Source organism: Pituophis catenifer, unplaced genomic scaffold (assembly GCF_029215685.1).
Source record: "Pituophis catenifer annectens isolate HBS135680 unplaced genomic scaffold, rPitCat1.0.hap2 SCAF_2, whole genome shotgun sequence".
NCBI classification, from domain to species: domain Eukaryota; kingdom Metazoa; phylum Chordata; class Lepidosauria; order Squamata; family Colubridae; genus Pituophis; species Pituophis catenifer.
In genome coordinates, this window is record NW_027256882.1 from 130,231,225 (window position 1) to 130,254,417 (window position 23,193).

The 23,193-nt window shown below is 38.2% G+C and overlaps 1 protein-coding gene across 2 annotated transcripts in view; it reads right to left on the bottom strand.

The window, feature by feature from the left end:
• The window catches only part of SEC14L1 (SEC14 like lipid binding 1), a 37,953-nt gene extending 29,456 nt beyond the window's left edge, over nt 1-8,497 (bottom strand). Inside the window, exons 1-2 of one of the 2 annotated variants that reach the window (XM_070937517.1) lie at nt 8,293-8,497; nt 5,671-5,761 (exon numbers count right to left, since the gene is read on the bottom strand). In XM_070937517.1, coding sequence (XP_070793618.1) covers nt 5,671-5,733 — 63 coding nt within the window. In that variant the 5' untranslated portion in view covers nt 5,734-5,761; nt 8,293-8,497. Of the gene's footprint in view, nt 1-5,670; nt 5,762-8,146; nt 8,229-8,292 lie in introns of those variants that run through there. The other variant, XM_070937518.1, reaches the window with a different exon arrangement.
• Nucleotides 8,498-23,193: the final 14,696 nt, after the last annotated feature.

Genomic DNA, 23,193 nt, shown 5'->3' on the forward strand with positions numbered 1-23,193 from the left:
CAACAGACACTTAAAAAAATTAAACTAGTTAAAAGTTATATTACAGTTGAGTACAATGCCACAATGCAGTTCAGTTGGACACTTAATAGATATTTAGACTTCCTTTTCATGGCTATATATGTAAGAGTTCAGACAGCGCTCTACTTATGAGTTAGGGATGATTCTCAGTGGGGTGTCAGCAGCGGCAGTTTTTTCTAATTTTGTTTGCAGAAGAAAACAAACTTTCAAACTGAGGGCTCAGCCAATTTTGACAGATAGTGTTGATGGAATGGAAGTGGCCGAGATAGAAAGGTCTACTTTCCTTCTGGATGAGAGATGGCAGTGAGGACCTTGTTTATACCTTCAGCTATCCCATGAACCAGGAATGTGGTACAGGTATATCTGTGTCTTGGCGGGGGGGGGGGTGTTATTGCTGAGTGACTGGGACAAGAGATTTGGAGAACTAGATCAGCCAACTGGTTAAGATGGTTGTCTCATCTGAATGTTATCTGGGGTACTTTGACCTGGGAGAGGGATGCCAGGAGATGGAGGGAAAGGAGGGATGCCAGGAGCAAACAATAATATCATGGGAGTGATGGGCAGTGGAAGGTAGAACGGTGCAAGAAGCTCTCGGAAAGGCAGCCTTGATACTTAAACTAATTCTGTGTTTCATATCCCTGAGCTCTGCCCCAACACTCTATCACTGGATCCCTCAGTGGCCCACATTGCTGGGTGGACAGCTATAGGGGAACTATCCATTGGCTTTCAAGCCACAACTTTGTGCAGGAGAAATAGAATGGCTATGGTCATCTGGGAATCTCTGGTGGTTTTCAAAGGTACTGTTCTACAGATAGCAGAAGAGAAATCCTATGTGCAAAGCCTTCTTGGATCAGATGGGATTGCTGCTGCTATGCCAGCTTTCCTCCAACATACTGACTTTCATGGCTGAACTGCTGGAGCCTGAGGCTGGATTGTTGGTGAGGTTCGTAAGACTTACACTAATCAGGGACTTCAAATTATCTTCACTGGGTGCGGAGTCAGTGGCTTTGGGAGTTTATGGCCACAATGAACCTAACCCAATTCATTGAGGACCCAACACATGATCCAGGAGCCTCCAAGCCTGCCACCTTCTATAAGATATCACAAATTTGGTTTTTCCCTTAGGCATTACATGACCCTACTTTAAGGGGATCATCTAATGATACATATTATCAATTATAGAAAAGGTAGCTAATATTTTTTAGTGTTTTGCTCTGATATTTTCGTCTGCTGATTTTAATCTGATGTTAGCCATTCATATTTGCATGTGGTAGTTGGCCAGCTATATAAACTAAATGAATGAATGAATCAATCAATAATTTTTAGAATCACACAGCTGATCTATAGGCATTTAAGTCTAAGCACTTTCAATTAATGGAATTCAACTTCTTATTCCATTCCAGATTGTGCCTGAAACTGCAAGTGAAGGAATATTAAATAAGAATTTCAATTAGAATGTTTCAAACTATAAAAAAAAGCCTAACCTATAACATAAGACAACAATAACTATGATCTATATATTTCAGCTTACAGCACTCAATTGAAGACTTCACTTGTCTAAGAAAGGAAGAAAAATTTTGTTTAATCACAGACTAATATAATTTAAGCAATCATTGACAAGTAAATATTGTTTCTATTTTCAGTTGCAAATAACAATTATGATTGATCCTGCTCTACTGTTTTCTACTCTGGGTGTATTTCAGAATGCTAGAAATCAAAATCAGCACAATTAATATTGCCAACCTTGTAACTCATCAAAATTAAATGCATTTTCTTTTCTGAAGTACCATTTCACTGAATATATTTGCTTTATTAAAAAGAACAGTGCAGAGAAATTTTATTCTTTTCATAATTTTTTCCCTATTTCATGCTTAGTTATAAGCTTATTCCTGACCAACTCTTACTATAAATCCTTAGGCATGGATTAAGATGCTTTAAAGTTTTAATATCCAAAATGGAGTTAATACGTATTTTTAGAACAGATCTCAGGGAAGATATTCAATTCAATATTTAGGAGCCCTAGATATATTTCTCAGAATTATTTATTTTATCCATTTTTGTTGGATGCTTTAAATAAACAACGTATTTCCCCAGATGTATCCACTAAGCAGAACTCTCTATGCTTTGTATTGCAAGACTAAAAAAAATCTATTGCATTATTTGTATAAAAAACTACTTAAACAGCTTTGAAAAGTCTATTTGGCCATTAGTGTATGACATTTGGCATTCAAAAACTATGAATGAAGATATTCCTACCAAGTTTTAAAGCCATCTGCAAACTTTTTTTTGGGGGGGGGGATTTCAACACTCAGGAAAGTATTGAATTAATTCATTTGATACATATAGTGTCTTTTTCTGAATTCTATTCATATGTACTGTAACAAAATCACTGATCAGAGCAATCACTGAAGGAGATGTATTTGAGATAACAGAAAGGTTATTGAACAGTTGCTAGTAATGAAAACACAGCACAGTCAATTTGCATGCAGAGACAAATAGTACCAGAATAGGACTTTTACAAGAGAGACTATAATTTATATAGAATCATTGAATATAGGAGTTGGATGGAACCTCATCTAATCTTGGCCCATTGTTAATACAAGAATCCACTTGTAAACCACTTCCAGCATAAAGCTCCACTTTCAAATGGAGGTTTTAAAAGCTTCACTGCAAGCAAAAGCAACCTTTATTGTCAAGAATTTTCCCTCCATTTTTAAATTTTTCTTTTACTTTAGCCCAGGTTCTGTAGCCAATGGTATATTAAAAAGCATTTAATAACATATCAAATACTGATATCATTTTATCAGTATTTCTTAGCACAAAGCAACTGTTTTACATAGCACATTGTGCCTATTTGCCATTGCCAACGCCTTCAGATGTGCTGTTCCTCCTACAACAATTCTGCCAGTAATATTTCTGGCTTAGGAGCAAAAGATTTTCAAAGGGTACAGGATTTTTTTCCTCTCTCCTACAGGAGAGGAGGGGGGAGTATTTCAAAGTAAACCAAGAAAACAGTAAATATTACAATCTCAGAACCAGATGCTCCAGAATAGCTATTTCAGACATCACTTAATCATTGTATACCAAATATTTTTTATAATGTAAAACTATAATATGCAGAACATATCTTTGGATTCTAAAAAAATTACAGCAACATAATAACAATTATAATAAAAAAGGAAATAGTTACTTTCTTTTTTATTATTATTTTTAGTATAATAGTTCCATCTTCCATTAAACAGTGTGTCGTCTGGGTACATGTATCTTTGTGCAATCAAAATTTACAATAATATTGATTGCATTAATATTACTTCTCTAATTTTACAATCACTTCTCCCTCTTAACATATCTTCTAATAAGAATATAATATTAAACATAATAATCCTAATAGTCATAAAAATCATCATAGCGTTTGTCTCTCTTAACATATTTTCTATATTGTGCTGATCTTTTGTTTCCCCATTTTTAACTTCCGTTTTTATTCTCTAACCATCGATAAAATAGTTCCCATGTCATATGGTTCAGGCTCAAACTCAACCCCTCCAAGACGGAGTGGCTGTGGATGCCGGCATCCCAGGATCTAGCGGCCCCACCACTTTTGATGGGAGGGGAGTTGCTTACTCCCTCTGAAAGGGTTCGCAACCTTGGCGTTCTCCTGGATTCGTGGCTGTCTTTAGTAGACCATCTGATGGCCGTGTCCAGGGGGGCTTTTGCACAGATTTGCCTGATGCGCCAGTTGCAAACTTATTTAGACAGGGATGCCCTCCGCACAGTCACTCAGGCTCTCGTTATCTCTCGTCTGGATTACTGCAATGCCCTCTACATGAGGCTGCCCTTGGGGTGCACCCAGAGGCTCCAACTGGTCCAGAATGCAGCCATGCGGGTTATTACGGGAGCTTCCCGATACTCCTGGATTACACCTTTCCTGCGCGAGCTGCACTGGTTGCCGGTGGTCCTTCGGATCCGCTTCAAGGTGCTGGTTCTCACCTATAAGGCCCTTCATGGCATGGGCCCGGGGTACTTGCAGGATCACCTCCTACCAGCCTCCCACCGCCCAGTGCGCTCACATAGGGCTGCCCTCCTCCGGGTGCCGTCGGCCAGACAATGTCGGCTGATGGCGCCCAGGATGAGGACATTCTCTGTGGCTGCACCGACCCTCTGGAACGAGTTACCCGCCAGGCTCCGGATGGCCCCTGATCTCCGTTCCTTCCGCAAAGACCCGAAGACATGGCTTTTTAAGCAAATTGTCAGATTCTGTTTTAGGAGTTTTAATTGTGGGATTTTAATTGAATCTTTTAATCTTATTTATTATTGCTGTTTTATTGTGATTTTATTGTTGTGAGCCGCCCCAAGTCCTTTGGGAGAAGGGCGGCATATAAATTTTAATAAAATAAATAAATAAATATAATATTCAGCTTGTTCTTTCTCCTTAATTGCAAGTGTTAATCTATTCATTTCTGCCCATTCTAATATTTTCCTGATCACATTCTCATCAGTAGGTATCTCTTCACTTTTCCAGTTTTGAGTGAATACAATTCTAGCTGCAGTTAATACATGAATAATTAGATATGCATTCTCCTTACTATAGGTTTCAGGTAAAATCCCCAACAAAAATATTTCTGGTTTTAAGTCAATGTGTTGTTTTATCAACTTTTCCAGCCATGTATGTATTTTTGTCCAGTATTTTTTTGCTTCTATGCATGTCTGCCACATCTGATAGTAAGGCCCAGATATCTGGTGGCACTTCCAACATTTAGCTGACTTATCTTTAAACATCTTTGCCAACCTTGCCAGCGCAAAATGCCATCTTAAACAAATTTTCTTTATACGCAGTTGACATTGTTAATTTATAGTTCCTGTCCCACAAAAAAAATTAAAAAGAAAAATTACAGCAACATAATAAAAATTATAATAAAAAGAAAATAATTACTTTCCTAAATAATTAGAGAAAAATATGATTTTACAGCACCCTGTTTCTGATTTCATCAGCAGATAGCAATCTGTTTAAAGACAAGCAGTCAAAAGTAATATAATTAAGATAGTATGCCAAACCAAGTTAATTTTCTTACAAATGCATTTCTATAACATAACTTAATCAACCAACATCCTCAATAGTCATGTATATTATTCCAATCTTTTTCATGATATTGTTTCAAGTCTTATATTTATGTCAAAGAACAGAAATAAACATGCCATCTTGAATATATATAACTGGAACTAGTTATAAACAGCAACTTCTAGAGAAGAGAAGAGAAGAGAAGAGAAGAGAAGAGAAGAGAAGAGAAGAGAAGAGAAGAGAAGAGAAGAGAAATTCTTTATTGGCCAAGTGTGATTGGACACACAAGGAATTTGTATTGGTGCATAGGCTCTCGGTGTACGTAAAAGAAAAGATACATTCGTCAAGAATCATAAGGTACGACACTTAATGATAGTCATAGGGAAACAGTCAATATAAATGGATACCAGCAACAAGGTTACAGTCATACAGTCATAAGTGGGAGGAGATGGGTGATATAGAGTATATAGAGATATAGAATATAGAGTAACTATATTCAAAACCAGTTAGATTTCTTAATCTTTTCTTAATTAACTAATCAAGCAATAAACAGAGCCAATACAATTCATGATTATATTACCAAAACAGATACTTACAGCCATAATTAGCTCAAAGGGGTGTTTATACACCCTCACGGGTGACTGGTATTTCTGCACCATGGTTACCAATAATTTGTACTATACAGATCTAAAAATAAAATAAAAAACAATTATAGGTATATTGCAGCTGAAACAATAATACTTAAATACTCACCAAGACTTTGTAGATCGTGTAGTTAGCACCCTAGTTTCTTATTCCACTGAACTAAGCAAAGAGATCTTAAAAACTGAAAATAAGAATTCACTATGAGAATATTTTATCTGCAGTAGCTTTCTATTTTGTTGAAACATTTCAGGTGTTTAGAGGTACCATCCATGTTTCCACCATTATTTAGCTAGAAGAGATATATAGTAGTTATTCTAGTTCTTACTCACTAATGTTTGTCAAAAAAATTGAAGTGATTCTGACAAATATACTTATATAAGCCCTTGGATTCTCAGTACAAATTTGAAGACATTACCAAATATATATGTATGTATGTATGTATGTATGTATGTATGTATGTATGTATGTATAGTGAGCTATTCTCTAAATCAAATAGCTAATTTTGTGACTTAAACAGTATGCACTAATTATTACATTTCTAGTTCATTCTCTGCTGGGACTCAAGATTGGTAACAATCATTTTAATAAACACGTTTATTTTAAAGTCATTAAAATATTTTTTAAAAACCTTATGAGCACAATAAAGAGAATATAAAACAATAGCTTTCATCCATACATTTTGTTATGTGTTTCACAGTATTTTCATAGATCTGTTTCTGTGCTGATAAACAGACAGACAAAGCTGATACTAAAAATAACTATCACACAGCACACCATCCTTAAGGAATGCATGGAACTGAGTTATTAATGCGTATTGACATATGGGTTTTTCAGAAATGAAAGCCATACATTTGTTCTTCAAAGAACATATAAATCTAATTAACCTCCTACATTAATTCAAAGGGCAAATAAACATTTTAAAACAATACAAATTTACAAAAAAAAAAAATCAAAGAGAAATTAATAAGGAACACTTTCAGCAGCTACAAGGGGAACTCTCTTTAACCAAATGACTACTTCTTTAAATCCATTGGCAATCTGAAGCTAACGAAGACTTCTATAAACTAAAGAGAAGAACACTGAAGAGAAGTGAGCTCCTTTCAAAGCAAAGCCACAATCAACTACTTATCAGCATAAACAAATTATTGTCAGATATCTAACCAGAACTATCAGACCAAATCATAAGCTCATAAACTCATTCTTGAAAAGCAACTGTTCTTTCCTCTTCCTGACTATTTATGCAAGACTACAAAATAGCACAAGACACAATTATTTATTATTGCTCCTCTATTATTAAAAAGCAAATAAAACATGGAATCTATTTACTATGCATCAACTTGACACAGGTAGATGACAAGATGAATTTTTAGCTGAGCCTTCCTCCTCCCCAGGATTTGTGAATATAGCATGGAAAAAGTTTAACACAGAAAGGAAGCTAGACATCATGCCAACTTGAGTTGGCTGCACCGTAGAAAATGAATGCTAAATCCAAAGCAAGGAAAATAAGCATACAGAAGAACAGCGAAGCAGTTTAGAGAGCGAAGTAAAAAGGGGAATAAAATGAGAATTCTGAGATAAAGCAAGGGCGTGAAAATACATTGATTTTGTGTTATAAGAAAGGAAAAGAAAAAGAGAGATACATTCCAGGGCAAGGGTGAGTAGAGTTCAGCAAGAAAGAAAGTCAGAGAATAAGGATACAGAGGGACCTTCTAAAGAAGAGATTGGGACAATTATTTGTCTGAAATGGTGTTTCTTGCCTGAGCAGGGGGTTAGACTAGAAGACCTCCAAGGTCCCTTCCAACTCCATTAAGATCAAACTGATGATCAGCAATATCTGGTAGACCATACATTTCCCATGTTCTGTTCTGTTCTGTTCTGTTGATGCCAATTAGGTTTTAGGTGATTTGGTTGGGCAGCAGGAGGGCCAGAACAGATTCAGAGAACAGAGGCTCCTTCCAGTTTCAAGGTGCAAGAATAATGGGGGAGTCTGCAAATGGACCCCAAAAGGATGGAAAGAAGTAGATAAAACGGAGATGATTTGGGGGGGTGGGGGTGCTCAAGACCGAGTGACTCTAACGTGGAGAAAGGCGCTTCGCCAAAATTTAGGGTCGAACTGGCGAGTTCAATGCGGAGTAACCCTGAGAAAAGAGCCGGGTAAAGGACCGGGGTTGGGATGGCTGGGTCGATCGATCACACCTTCCCAAGGGAAGGCGAATAAAGGCGACCATAAGCATAGATAGACCATCCTTTCGGTGGGACGCGAAGGAAGAGGGACCGAAGGGAAGAGGCAAGGCAGGAGAAGCAGGCGAGGACCTTCCCCCACTTAAGAGCCCCGGCTCCCAACCGCCCACAGCCAGCAACTCCAGACGCGCCAGATGCGAAAGTCCCCATTTAAAACGCAGACACGGGACTGGGGAACCAACCTACCTGCAGGGGAGACAAGAGCCAGGAGGGCACGAGATGGAAGGAAGGAAGGGCGGGGGGGAGAGAAGGTGGTGGGAAGAGCCGGGTGGGGGGGGGGGAGAGGAAGGAAGAAGCAGCAGCCCATCAAGGTGGGCGAGGCGGAAACCCACCTTCTTTATCGCCAAGGCCGGCAGCTCTCCTGCTTCATGTCGGCTTCCCCGTCCTTGTGATGCCGCTGGCGATGGAAGGGGCCCCTCCTGAATGGTGCTGCCCCCCACCCCCGCCGGTTCTGGGAAGCGACAAAGAGGAGGAGGAGGAGGAGGAGGAAGCCGAGCGACAACGGGCCGGCGATGTTACCCAGTGGCGAACCAGAGGAGGAGGAGGACGGGGTGGGGGGGGGCTTGTCGCCCGGCCGCTCGTGCGCCCGCGCACTCTAAAGAACGGCTAAGCTCTTTCTGCGCATGCGCTCCGTAAGCTCGCTTCTGCGCACAAGCTGGAGCGAGGGTGCGTGGAATTTTTTTTTCCGTGATGAGTTTTCTCTCAATTCCTTCCCCCCCCCACTTTAAAGAGGAGGATTCATTTTTCATGTTGGGATGAAATATTGGGGTTTAACAGGAAGGGCTCACGTGTTCCTTGTATTTTTGACAGAGTGGGTGAGTGACGTGATAGGTTAGGAGCCAACACGGTTTAGCCCTTTGTTTAAAATGAGCGATTATTTGGATTGTCAGCCCAAGCAAACAAATAAGAAAAAAAGAGGGAGTATCCATGCTTATTTCACAAATCTTAATAATAAAGATAAACTTTCCAGGAACCCACTGCTTAGTCATTCAATCATCTGCTTCTGTGATTCTAAGGGGGGGAAAAAATAACTCGACAATAACTGAAAAACAATTCCCCTGAAGTTTGACGTAGTTTTTGTGGAATAGTTCAGTAGTTCATACAGAAAATTGCATTTTAGGACTGCTTGGAAATAAATCGGATGTCCAAGAGGACTTGCATAATTGCAGGCTTTTAAAGGATGAAAGGATAAAAGATTGTTTGCTGTACTGAATGTTTTCATACAAAGGAAGAAACAAAGCAATAATTGGAAGTGTTCTGGTTTATACACTAGATTATATCAGAGTTTAACATATAAGTGCGAGATAAGTTTGCTCAGGAAAGATACCGCCTTGATCTATTTCTCTGAAATAACTTTAGGAATAGCTTGTGGAGACATTCTGTCGTATATAAGTAGTCCTTGATTTACAACCATTCATTTAATGACCATTCAAAGTTACAGTGAAACTGAAAAAGTGACTTATGACTGTTTTTCACACTTATGACATTGCAGCACCCCCATGGTGTCAGACACTTGGCAACTGGCTCATATTTATGATGGTTTCAGATCACCTTTTGAGACCTGACAAGCAAAATTCATGGGGAAGCCAGATTCGCTTTACAACTGTGTACTAACTTAGCAACTGTGGTGATTCACTTGACAAAGTATGGCAAGGAAAATCGTAAAATGGGGCAAAACTCACTTAACTGCCTCGCTTAGCAACATAAATGTTAAACTTCGCTTGTCAGAAGGTCTCAAAAGTGATCACATGACCCCAAGACACTGTAACCATCTTAAATACATATGAGTTTCTGAATTTTGATACTGTGACCACAGGGATGCTCTGATGGTCGCAAGTGTTAAATAATTAATTGGTAAAAGTATTTCCTTTTATAACTTACCATAGCATAAAGCACTGCTGCAGCATTATGATTAATAAAGGCGGATTTAGTGTGAAGATTGAATAAAAAGAAATGCCTCCACTGGTATAGGTCAGTAACAAATGGCAATACTGATGTATTGGAACTTCTGATGTATTCAATAGCATCTGTTCTTTTATTTCAGTTGCCATGAAATTGCTGTGAGAAAAGGTTGTGTTGCTATTGTTCATGAAATGGAAGTCTGCAGTGAATACTCAACCGTGCGCTTTAAACAAAGGGCCGTGATTGGATTTTTGACTGCCAAAGGAGTCCAATTGAAATTCATTACCTTATGCAGGTTGTTTATGGTGATGGCTGTATTGATATTATGCATCTCTGGCAGGGGTGCTATTCAGCAGGTTCTAACAGGTTCTGGAGAACCAATAGCGGAAATTTTGAGTAGTTCGGAGAACCGGCAAATATCACCTCTGGCTGCTCCCAGAGTGGGGTGGGAATGGAGATTTTTCAGTATCCTTCCCCTGCCACACACACCAAGCCACGCCCAGAGAACCAGTAGTAAAAAAAATTGAATTCCACCACTGATCTCTGAGCTAAAAAATGTAAAGATGATAAATCAGGAGGATTTGATTTGAATGATAAAGAATGAAGGGGACAATCAGTGATTGTAACCAAGGAGCTTCACATGAGAAGGTTGATGAACTGATCAAGAACTCTCAGCAGATCACTCAAAGGGAAGTTGCTGTATTTGATCAAAAACTTTACAAGAATGTGTGGATCAGGTTGTTGAATAACTGAAGGTTTATGCAACATGAGCTTGTTGTAAATTAGAGATGCAATTCTGGAGCCAACCAGAAGTCCGGTTCCCCACACCATAGTGTCTCCTCCTAGTACAGCATCCTTTTTCCTCTACCTATCCTAATTGAAAGCCCTATCAATTGTGGAGCTGACTAGTGACAGGGAGCCACAGCAGAGGGATGAAAGAGCCACATGCGGCTTCAGAGCCAGAGGTTGCTGACCCCTGCCCTATACTATAAATGCATCTGAAGGTCTCTCAAACCTGGTTATACCATCAGGCCTGGGGTCCCAGAGTAAATTACTAAGGTAGTTCCAGTACAGATAGTCCTCAACTTACAACAGTTCATTTACTGACCATTCAAAGTTAACAATGGCACTGAAAAAAGTGACTTACGGCCATTTTTCACACTTAGGACCTTTGCAGCATCCCATGATCATGTGATCAAAATTCAGCTGCTTGGCAACTGGTTTATACTTATTATAGTTGTAGTGTTCCAATATCATGTGATCCCCTTTTGCAATCTTCTGATAAGCAAAGTCCATGGGGGAGCTAGATTCACTTAACACTTAACAACAGGTGACTAATTTATCAGCTGCAGTGATTCATTTAACAACTGTGGCAAGAAAGGTTGTAAAATGTGGCAAAACTCACAACAAATGTCTCACTTAATAACAGAAATTTTGGCCACAATTGTAGATATAAGTCAAGGACTACCTGTATTATTAACATGTGTTTACACAATATTCCTTTTTTGTCTTGTTTTTAATAATTAATAATAATTGATTAATATTTATTAATTCACTGTGTTTTGCTTTCTTGTGTACCATCCTTGTGAAATGGACGGCTATATAAATTTGACAGATAAATAATTATGCCAACACTTCTGGTCACAATAGCATTTAAATGTTATATAAGCAATTAGCAATTACTAAGTGAATGTGACATGTTCAAAAGGCCAGTTTCTGAAAGCGAGACAGACAGGATAAGAAAACAATATATTTCCACATAACATTTTCATAAACTTAAAAAATTCTGCATTTATTATCTAGTTTAGGTAACTTCCACCGACTACCATCTGACCCCTATCACATTTGATTATCAGAACAACTAAAGGAAAAAGCATAAGGAATTAGCAAATACTCAAATTTAACATTTCAGTTAGGGAAACTTCCCTGTCTCCCTTAATAATTACCAGTAATCATGAAAATATGTTTAGTTTAGACAGTTGTACTGTGTTACGAAGTTCATGTTGCAAGCCAAGATTCTCATGAAGTTGTCACTCCCTATAAATAGATCACATTTTCTGAAATCGGTGTTTCTTCTCGTCAGCAATTTGTTATTGCGAGAGCACTACTTTGCATCATTCAGCAGAGAAGCTTTCTCAAACATGATATTTATTTTATTTATTTTATTTTACTTCAAATTTATATACCGCCCTTCTTCCTGGGAACTCAGGGCGGTGTACAGCCAGATAAAAACACATAATACAAACATTAAGAACAAATTAAAAGGAAATATGTCAATTTGGCCCAAAATTTAAATAAATTTTAAATAAAATATCCTTCAGATTCATTAAGATCTCTGATTACTGTTTTCCTAATTGGGCAACATGCAAAGAAATGGGATTACTGATACAAACTTCACTGCCCAGTATGGTAAATTTCTCCCCTCACACTCCCTATGGGTGCTTGTTCTTCATACAAAAACAGAAAAACTACTTGCACTTTCTCTCTGCACTCCACTGAAATGCAACCCAGAAACCTGCAACAGTCTCTATCATGAGGACCAAAATCCTGCACTAGTTATTAACAACGACGACAATCCCAATTAAATTTCTTCTAGCAGATAAGTCTTAAAATAGTGAATGTCAATTATCTACTCTAATTAAATAAAAAAAATCAAAATATGGTAAATGCTTCTCTAGAATATTGGTATTCATGTGAGTTATCAAGAAAGGTGTAGGATCCAATATGCAAAAGCAGAGACACATTTGAAAATAAAACAAATTAGACACCATAAAAGTACTGTGAGAGCTCCTGACTTCTAAGAAAAATCAGATGTGAATGTAATGACGATTGTTTCCGTTTCATCTTACCCGCTTTGCAATGTTCAACCTGTACGTTTGTAAATAAATACAAATATTGACTTTTTAGGAATGGACCTTCCAAAGGAAGTCATTTAAGATAAACGCTGGACTATTGAGCTTCACTTCCTAGGAAAGTACGATATGTACTGATGGCCTTTTTGGACTTTCAGTGAATGGACATAGGTAGAAACTTGCCACAATGCTTAAATTCTGTCATAAATTAATTTGTATTTTAAGTTGCTGCCAATGTCTTTATTATATTTAAAAAAAAAAAAAAAACAAAGCATTAGATCTTCCTCCTTCTTGACAGGATTTCTTTTTTGGAATTCTTGAAAGGACTCATCTCAACTAAGATCTCACTAGCATCATCAGAAGACACTTCAGTGTCTTGAATGTTTGAGTCACCATTTTCTGTTTCTTCCTCCAGGGACTCTTTGAGATTGGACAACCAGAGTGCCTATGGCACTCCAAATGTGAGTGGTATCAAAGATTTAAATAGTGCCATGGTGACACTTGTTTATATTTTTAGTCTTTGGTATCAATCTATAACATTGAATAGGTTTTTTTCTTTTTCTCCCTGCTTTACATAGTCATAACTTGTACATTATTTTAAAATAAATAACCAGGAAATTCAAAACGGAGTATTAGCTTAAAAAGTTGACCTTCGCTGCATCATTGCCTAAGATGTATACAGACAAACACTGGTGGTTCGTGGAACCACTGGTGACTCATGGAAATTTTAGGAGAGAAAGGTCATATGATTTATAGTAGGTTTGGTAGGCCACCACTCTCCTCCAAGGCATTTTGTGCCAAGGTTTCAGAACATACAGAACTGAGTGCCAACATCTAACATCACAAGATCAATGAAGCAAGCTGGAAAACAAAACTGGTGGTTTGATCTGGTAGCCTATCAAATGACAATCTTTACAAGCAGATTATCATGGACCTGTGCATAAATTATACAAAATCTCATCACAGACATTCATTTATTTAGGTTAGAACATTGGCATGCTTAAATTCTGAAGTCAAGTCTTGATGGATAATGGATAATTTTAAGGCAAGAGGATTAGGTATCAAACTAGTTCTATGTATGTTCCATACATGCAATGCTATCTTTACAGGCAGCACAACATGATGGGAATGAGAAGTTGAGTCCTGCAGAGTACCCTTTCATAAGCAGGGTTGCTTTTCACCCATATAAAGGGCCTTTTGAATCCAAACCAATATTTTTAAGGCATGGTATTTGTCTGCCTTCTTTCCAATCCATGTAGCTGGCAATAGTTAGGGAATTGACAAAGTGGCTATTGCATGTGGTCACTAGTCAAAAATGTGTCCGCAAGAAAACAAGCAAGCTCAGAGAGTACCACGGACACCCCTCCCCTTGCTGCAAAATAAATACTGCCCACTAAATGGACAGGAACTTTTAGAACCTTAGAATGGAAGCAGAATTACACCAATCAGAGCAGGAGCTCAGCATGGTTTACTACATTAACTGGCAATAGTTTGCCAGAATTCGAGGTGTGGTGAGAAGAGTAGGATGCCAAGGATTTCTCCAGGGATTTTCTGCATACTAAGTACATAATCTATCTCTAAGATATATTTCCCATCCCATCCCATTTAAAATCTCAATACTGTACTATATAGTGATTAGTCTACATAGTCTGAACAACTGTGTGAACCACACAAGTGTAAAGCATGAGAAGAAAAAAATGGAAGTGATGCTTGTAAATGTGCTCATATGAAGTATGACAGCTCCAGACAAAGCAAGCATGAAAGCAATTGCTTTCTTCCTCTCAGCCCATCGTAATGGAAATATCTGCAGCACTCTACAGGACCAGATAATTGGTAAAGTAAAGGAGCAGGGGGAGGAAGAGAGAGGGAGTTGGGGAAGAGAGAGAGAAAAAAAAATGAGTAAAACTTCACTGTCTTGCTGTATTTTCTGTGCGATGATTAACGCCTTAAGATTTATTTATTCTTTTGAAATTCATTAAAGATAGTTGTAAAAAAGAACTTTAACAATGGAAAGAAATTGGATAGAATTTTGTTCTGAATTTTGTTCTAAGTCTGAAAAGCTTAGATGGAAAAATACTATGAAGGAGGATAACAGCATATGGACTGAAGAGTTCCAACAATGGATTTCTGTGTTCCTTTCTTAATAGCCTTGCTTTCTCAGTTGCTAGCTAAACAAGCTCCTACAATAAAACATCTGTGGCTGTAGGATAAAATCTGTTGTCTTATGTCTTGCCTTATATGGATGGCTGCATTGGAAAACAATGACCCAGGCAAGCTTCTTCAAGTCACAGATGTTTCCAAAATTGGGGGAAAGAAGAAAAATAAGCCAGGTGGTCTACTCCATATTGGTGTTCATTACTTGAACTCAAACCTGGGTGGGCCTTTCCCCAACTGCAGCTAACCACAGTATCAAGATATCCTGGCATCTTCTTTTTCCACTTTAACTCTCTGATGCAACCTTCATCTCATCCATAGACCAAGAGTGAGACTGAGTCTTAAGTCATCCTTAGCCATATTGATGTTAAAGTATTATTTCCTTGCTTATTCTGACACCATCCAAGGGCAGCCTTGAACTGTACAAAGTCCCATTAAATCTAGCCCGGCAGCAGCTGGAAACAGACTGTGGTGTTGTTAGTTGCGAAGTTGTGTACGACCCATCGTGACCCCATGGACAACGTTCCTCCAGGCTTTCCTGTCCTCTACCATCCTCTGGAGTCCATTTAAGCTCACATCTACTGCTTCAGTGATTCCATCCAGCCACCTTGTTCTCTGTCGTCCCTTTCTTCTTTTGCCCTCAATCTTTCCCAGCATTAAGCTCTTCTCCAGTGAGTCCTTCCTTCTCATTAGTAGCCAAAGTATTTGAGTTTCGTCTTCAGGATCAGGCCTTCTAAAGAGTAGTCAGGGTTGATCTCCTCTAGGACTGACCGGTTTGATCGCCTTGCAGTCCAAGGGACTTGCAGGAGTCTTCTCCAGCACCATAGTTCAAAGGCCTCAATTCTTTGGCACTCAGCCTTTCTTATGTTCCAACTTTCACAGCCATACATTGCAACTGGAAAAACCATAGCCTTGACTATACACACTTTTGTTGGCAGGGTGATGTCTCTGCTCCTTCATGGATTACTGTCTTGGCAAAGGGGCTTGCGTAGCTCAATGAAGCTATGAGCTATGCCATGCAGGGCCACCCAAGATGGACAGGTTATAGCAGAGAGCTCTGACAAAAAGTGATCCACTGGAGAAGGAACTGGCAACCCACTCCAGTATCTTTGCCATGAAAACCACATGGACAGTACCAAAAGAGACTGTAAAAGCAGGGAAAGGGATCAGCAATGGGGACAGCCAATGTTATGCTGATATATTTTCCGGATGATTCCTCGATGGAGTAGTAGTTTGAATTAGCATTGGTAAAAGACCCAACAACAAATCCCAGACCCAACAGTGCATGCACCTTGCATGAGCAAAAAGACAGGACTTGCATTGCAACACTATAACCACCATCTTACCTATTTTTTTTATCCCACCTTTAATATTTTTGTAAATAACTCAAGGCAGCAAACAGACACAATATTCTTTCCTCCTTTTATTTTCCCCACAACAGTAACCCTGTGAGATGAGTCGACTCGGGAGAGTGACTGGCCCAAAGTCACCAGCCTAGTGCCTTAACCACTAGACTGAACTGACCAAACCCTGTTCCTTGAGGTCCTGTTGGCTAGATCTGAAATTTGATGGATACCAAAATAGTGTCAAATCACCAATATTTCCAGCCCCTGGTTAAAATAATGATTCTTTATTTAAAACAAGCATTCCCTAGAAGATCTGCATCAATTAGTAATAGCAATAGCACTTAGACTTATATACCACTTCATAGTGCTTTTACAGCCCTCTCTAAGTAGTTTACAGAGTCAGCCTTTTGCCCCCAACAATCTGGGTCCTTATTTTACCCACCTTGGAAGGTTGGAAGGCTGAGTCAGCCTTGAGCCAGTCAGGATCAAACTGCCAAACTGCTCGCAGTCATGAAGCAACACTGGAGGTGATCGCCTGAATAGCTGAAATGGACATCCAGTTATGAGGCCACTATCAAACCCGTGTAGAAGTTTTGTATATAATTATATGGATTGTGTATATTTGTTTACTCCTGTCATGTTCTCATCATACTCTACATCGGGGTGTCAAACTCGCAGTGTCACATGATGTATCAGGACTTTTTTCCCCTTTGCTAAACCGGTCATGGGTGTGGCCAGCGGGTAACGCATCCAGCCTGTGGGCCACGAGTTTGACAGCTCTGCTCTAAATAATAATTATAATAGGCCAAGTTTGACTTACAATAAATAGGACTTATAATAAATAACTAATAGACCATGTTTGTTTTTGCAATATTTATTCAGCTTCTGTAACCATGGAGAAAACACTGAAGTCCCTCCTGGGCAGTGGAAGTACCATCAGCAACACACCTCCCCCGCTTCACCTCTGAAACCTCACAAGACTCATAGTTTCCACAGGGTAATTATACAGTCTACAAGCCCAAAAGTCAATATTCCTGAGAGACGCAGCTGGGAGTCTCACAAAACCTAAATAAATGCCCCGCCCAATAGCACATTCCAAAACTTTTCTATGCTCTGAGGAAATCTTTCCAGCCCTAAAGGTTAACTCATTTCTAGCAAGTTTACAGCAAACAGTGTAGCAATCATTGAAGTGGGTGGAGGGTATTAAATAAATCGTTTTATGTAAAAAGAAAATCCTAAACTGAAGGCAGATTATGAGACATTAAAAGACAAAAGCACTATGTAAATTGCAATTAAAATGATATCGTAGGAACAAAACATCTGGAGCAGCAGAGAATATCAGTTAATTTTAAAAAATGAAAGGAAGTTTTTGTTGTCTGATTAAAAAAGAAAACAGACACACAAGTGCACTTTAGGGTCGGGGAGCTAAAATGATGGAAATTCTATTTTTGTATTTCTATGTACCACAGTTGGTGTATGAGAGCAGGTCTCAAAGTTGGAATAATATTTACAAATAAGATATTCCTCCAGGCTTTCTCAGAGATTGAAAAAACAGGATATTTCCAAGATTTTGAGATTCTCAGTCATTTTAAAAACAAAATGATAGCATGCAATTTGCTGCATTTGAACTCCCCTTTTCCCAAATGGGTCTCCTACCTCCTCACAATCCACCTTTATTCCCTTCATACAGGAAGAGAGGAACTAAGTAAAAAAATGTACTGTATGTTGGATATTAATTCCTAACGTAACCTTGTTGCCAGTCAGACCCTTGGGGAACCATTATGGGATATGGTAAGTGTTGGAAGATCTTGACTTGCAATGTTTCTTTTCCAAGTTAGCCAAATAGCTTTCAAGATTATTTGCCATAGGAATTATGTTGAAGCAACTATAGAATTCCCTACATAATCAAGCCAACGACAGGAGCTATTACAAGGTTTTGGACTGAATCAATATATACTAGTCACAGCCAGTTAAGAATTTGCCAATCAGGCAAATGAATTTGAGTCCGGGAACTGTGATGGATTAAATGAGATTTCAAAACCCTGAAACTGATACAGGCTATATGTTAGAGGTTATGGTGTGTGGTTAATATTGAACTCTATCAATTAATCATCTACCATTTAGCTCATTAATCTATTGATTGAACTTTAATGTTTACAGTCCTAAAATAGTGTTCTATGGGCAGAAGATGGGATACAAATTATAAAAATAAGTAATAAAAGAACTGAATTAATGAAAACAAATTACATTCCTAAGTAGCTTTTTTGGAGGACATGAAAGGAATCATCAAAACCTGTCTTCAAGGGGAATTCTTTTCTTCTTGTTTTCTTGCTTCTGACCTTTGATTTGCAGCTGGAGTTATAGAGCTACAGATTTATGGAATGCAAAAACCTTCAATTGTCATAATGGAAACTCTCTTTATGAGAGAAAAAAACCCTGACAAAGTACTCCATGTCTCTGAAAAATATAGCACCACTTGTGGACAAGTGGCAGCTTTAAATTTTCTCCCTTACTTTAGCTTATTTAGAAGATATAAGGCTACTACACAGAAACAACTGACCAATACATATGTGCAATTATTGGTAGTCCAGGGAGTCTTGGTAAAATATAATTAAAGATGATTGCGATGTGCAAAGTGGAGTATTGGAAAATACATAGGTTGCAGTGTCTACATATATGAAATACATATATATACATACATAAAATGACAATTCTCGATTCTAGACATCAAGTCTAGAATCTCCATGGGGAAATCTTACTGCAAATATTAATAATTAGTTGGGGTGGCACAATGAGAACAAGCAGTAACATTACAGTCTTTACAAGAGCTGACAGAAGGTTCTTGAATCAGGCCTACTGTATGTAGATGCTATATTCAGTGGTACATTCCATTTATATCCCACATGCGTATTACGATAGACACAGTGTTGGCGTTATAGGACATTTGTCCTCAAGGGATTGACGAAAGCAAGTGCTTATTCAAGGAAAATTAACTTCCAGTACTTCTGCACTGATAAGCACATTTGTACTTTTCATTTTTTAAAGTCAGGGAGAGAAAAGGAAACCAGACCAGACGAGGCTTTGTTAATAGAACACTTTTTATAATTTCTGCTGATAAAGGCACTCTGAAAAGCAGCAAGCAACCTTGGTCGAATTCTTGGCAGTCAAACCTAGTCACCCTCCAATTAAATTGCAGCAAGTACAGTAGAATTTAGGTCACTGTTTAGCTCTGTAGAATTTATTCTGAACACTTCTTTAAATATTTAAGACATGGCTGTCTAATGAAGTCTGGCCATTAAAAAAAAACAAAACCAAGAGGCATTGTGTTCATTCAAAAATATGTTCATGGTTATGTTTGCTCTTCTTTCATATTTTTAACATCAAAAATACTGTATAAATCTCCATGCAGCATAAAAGAAGCTGTTTAACTATACCTAGAGGCTGAACATTTCCCCTCTTTGGACTGCTTTTAATAGAGACTTGTAATGTTTCTCCAAAGCAGTGTTTTATCAGTGTGAAGATCAGTAGGGTGATAAAATAAGGTAAAATAATCTTTTATCACCTGATTTGCTTTGATAACATAGCTGATTTATTTGGGATAATGGCAGTAAAGAGGTTAAACCCAAGAGCCTCTGTTGTAAGCCACCTAGTGTAGAGTCCCTTGTCGGGAAATGAATGGCTATATAAATTGGTTTAATAAAAATAAATAAAAAACTAATCAGTTCTCTTCTTATAATATTGTGCCTTTACATTGACTCATCAGTGGCTATGCTTGCTTAATCACAGTTTGTAGACCAAAGCATAGCAAGCTGGGCTCATGAACCTGCTAAGCCATCAACCAGTGTTAATAAAACCAGGACTTACACATCAACACACTGATTCTGAACTAAAGAAAGCATACTATTACAGTATCCACTTAGCACTTACGTGCATTCAGGAAAAACACAGATAGGATTCTCCAAATGGTTCACTGCTCTATTTATACAGAATATAACAGAGGCAGCATTTGTATGTCTAAACAAATTATCTGTTGGTAAAACAATCACAATGCCTTGCTACTACCATACATTTGAATATTAGGATCATCAGAGGTTTCTTTATATTGTTGATCAGCTTAGTTCTCATTGTCGGCCCACTCCAGATACAGTAGATTGCAATGAATTTTATTAATTATCTTTTTAGCAACTTTCCAAGGTTACATTGACTCATCGGCAGCTACGTTTGCTTAATCACAGTTTGTAGACTGAGGCACAGCAACGTCGTTTTTTTTTCAATTTTGTTTGAAGATGTTGGAAATTAAAGCTGAGACTTCTCGCAAGCAAAACATGGACTCTACTGCTGAACCACTTCCTTCTTATGGAGTGTTTACAGATGTGACCAAATGTATTGGTATCCCTTCACTTTTCCAAAGTGTCTGCTTTAGGGACTATGGAGTAAAGAATGTTAGATGCTGTTTGCTTGTGGCAGTTTCAACTTATTTCATAGCAAGTTGGGATTCTTCGGGAAAAAAGTGAATGGGTACCAATATTGTGGCCACATCTGTGTACTGCATTCTTTTGCCGATACAGCAGCCATTCCTGAACCAATGACATCCAGAATGTATTTGTTAAATTTATTTTTGCTTTTTCTCAGAATGGAATGATTAGCGCTCCCTTTATGCTTTATATAATAACAGTCCTGTAAGGGAGGTTGGCTCAGACACAATCCAGTGAACTTCTATGACGGAGGATAGATTTGAATATGAATGTCAACCCAGAAGCTGACCTGACCAAAGCTATCTTGGAGCTTCAATGTTGCCACACTGGAGCTGAGAATAGGGAAGGGGGATTAGAGATAGCTGGGGTTTTGTAGCCAAAATAAAATACTTCTCTTGGGAACTAAGGACATTCTCACAACTGGCCCGAGGAAGGAGTGATGTCGCCAGGCAACCAGATAGTGTCATGATTGGACCATGTGACTGATTGTTTGGGGTTGAGGGTAAACTTTTACTTTTAATTAGGTGAAAATCGTGGGAACCTTCAGAGTCGGTTTTCACCAGATCTGTGCCAATATGATATATCCAATAAAACAATTCTTTGTGGAATCCACCTGTCTCGGAGTCTTGCTCACTATGGGTCTATTACTTGGAACCCTGACAGTGGACTTCAAATCTAGCCAGCACCTTAACCAGCAGGCTGCATACATTAGCCTTTCATAATTCCCAGCCAACACAACTAATGGTCACAGTGGCTAATGATTATGGCAGATGGCTCCTTTCAGCTGAAAGACAAGGTTTGCTGAGATAAACAGAAGATGTCTCAGAAGCTTGAATGTTGCCTAGGTTGCCTCATAACACTGAAAAGTAATGTTGGTCATTGTTGATAGCTTAGTGCAGTGCACAACTCCAGCTCTATAATTTAATTAGCTAACCATGATTTTTAAAAATCGTAGGCCACTACATTGTGGGAACCCAGATCCTCCCCAGTTGCTGAATTCACATATAGCGATGTTGCCCCTCCCCCCAATCAAGCCGATGTTGTGAAGGAACTATAGCTTTGGATCCTCTGCTTTGCCAATGTGTTTTCCTCATATTGCTTAAGCTGTGGTGGACAGAATTATATTGCAATGCTTGTCACACCTCATAGTTAGCATCAGAAAGACTCCTTTCTTCACAGTATTATATAAGCCACAGCCTGATTTACTCTTTTTATACTGCAAAAACAAAACAAAAAAAGGCACAGATTTCAAGCCATGTTCCTGATGGACACAAAGGGAAGTTGCATAAAGCATACTGATAGCTGCAAAAACCACAATGTTCATACTCCTGCTGTCATTTGCTACTTTTCCCACACAAACCCCAGTTACGGAAGTATATCTATATTTCATCTATGCCATGTAGTTCACAAATTATTGTGTCAGAAGATGTGCTGCCATTGCAGCCAATTGCTTTTTTGTGTGTGTGAACAATTTGCATGTATCGGTAATTACTAGTTACCAGTTAAGCATTTCATTCTTTTGCTATTTAGCCTTCTGTCTTGTGACATTTTATGAAACAGTATCCACTGTTCTTTTAAAGTGGCATAGCAGGAAGTACAAGAACGTCTTGTACAAGAATTCTGCCTTGCTGGACTGGTACAAGTTAAACGAGTTCTGTCAGCTACAAAATAATCTACAAAAGCTCCGAAGCACCATTCTCTTTAGATAATCATCTAATCAGAGTTTGTTCTGATTATTTCATAAAGCAACTTTTATGGCAGTTTTAATTGTGCAAGGAAATCTCTCTGATCCACATGCACTTAAATGAATATTTTTTTAAAAAAATTGTGAAATGCCACTCTAAGGAAACTAGATGCAGAACCTCAATACATGTGTACAGTATGACCTCCATGAATAAAGGTGTGCCTCCCATGAAGAGGCAAACAGAAAGATATCAAGACATTTGATTAGCATCTTGATGTTTCATATAAAAAGTCCCATTGTCTTACCATTTGGTCTCCTTGCCCACTCTCCAAAGTCTCAAAGTCTCTACTGAACAGTCCTAAAATTTGGTAGAATTTCTTCACAATGTTGATGTAGGATTTGTAGTTGGGTAAATTTTGTAGTTCAAAAATTAAGACATTTTGCCTTTTGTTCCATCTATGTATACCCTCGCAAAATGTTAAATATGACCTGCCCATACCTCTGCCCAACTCTAGATATTTGCAATAGGGATATCCTACTTCTAATATTTTCTCATTTCACCTTACAATATTGGATACAATATCTGGAACTACATATCTGCATAAAAAGAATGCATTTAAGCTTAAACAAAATGAATACAAAAGCTAACAACCTCAGTAGATGAAACTGAGGATCCTGCTAAACTCTTGTTAAAAATATATAGCAAAGCTAAAGACAAAATTACTCTAGTCATTAATAATAGAGTGAATGAAGATGATATGTAAATAGTGTGGAGATTGGTATTATTTGCTGTTTTAATTATGTAACTAAATAAGTAAAT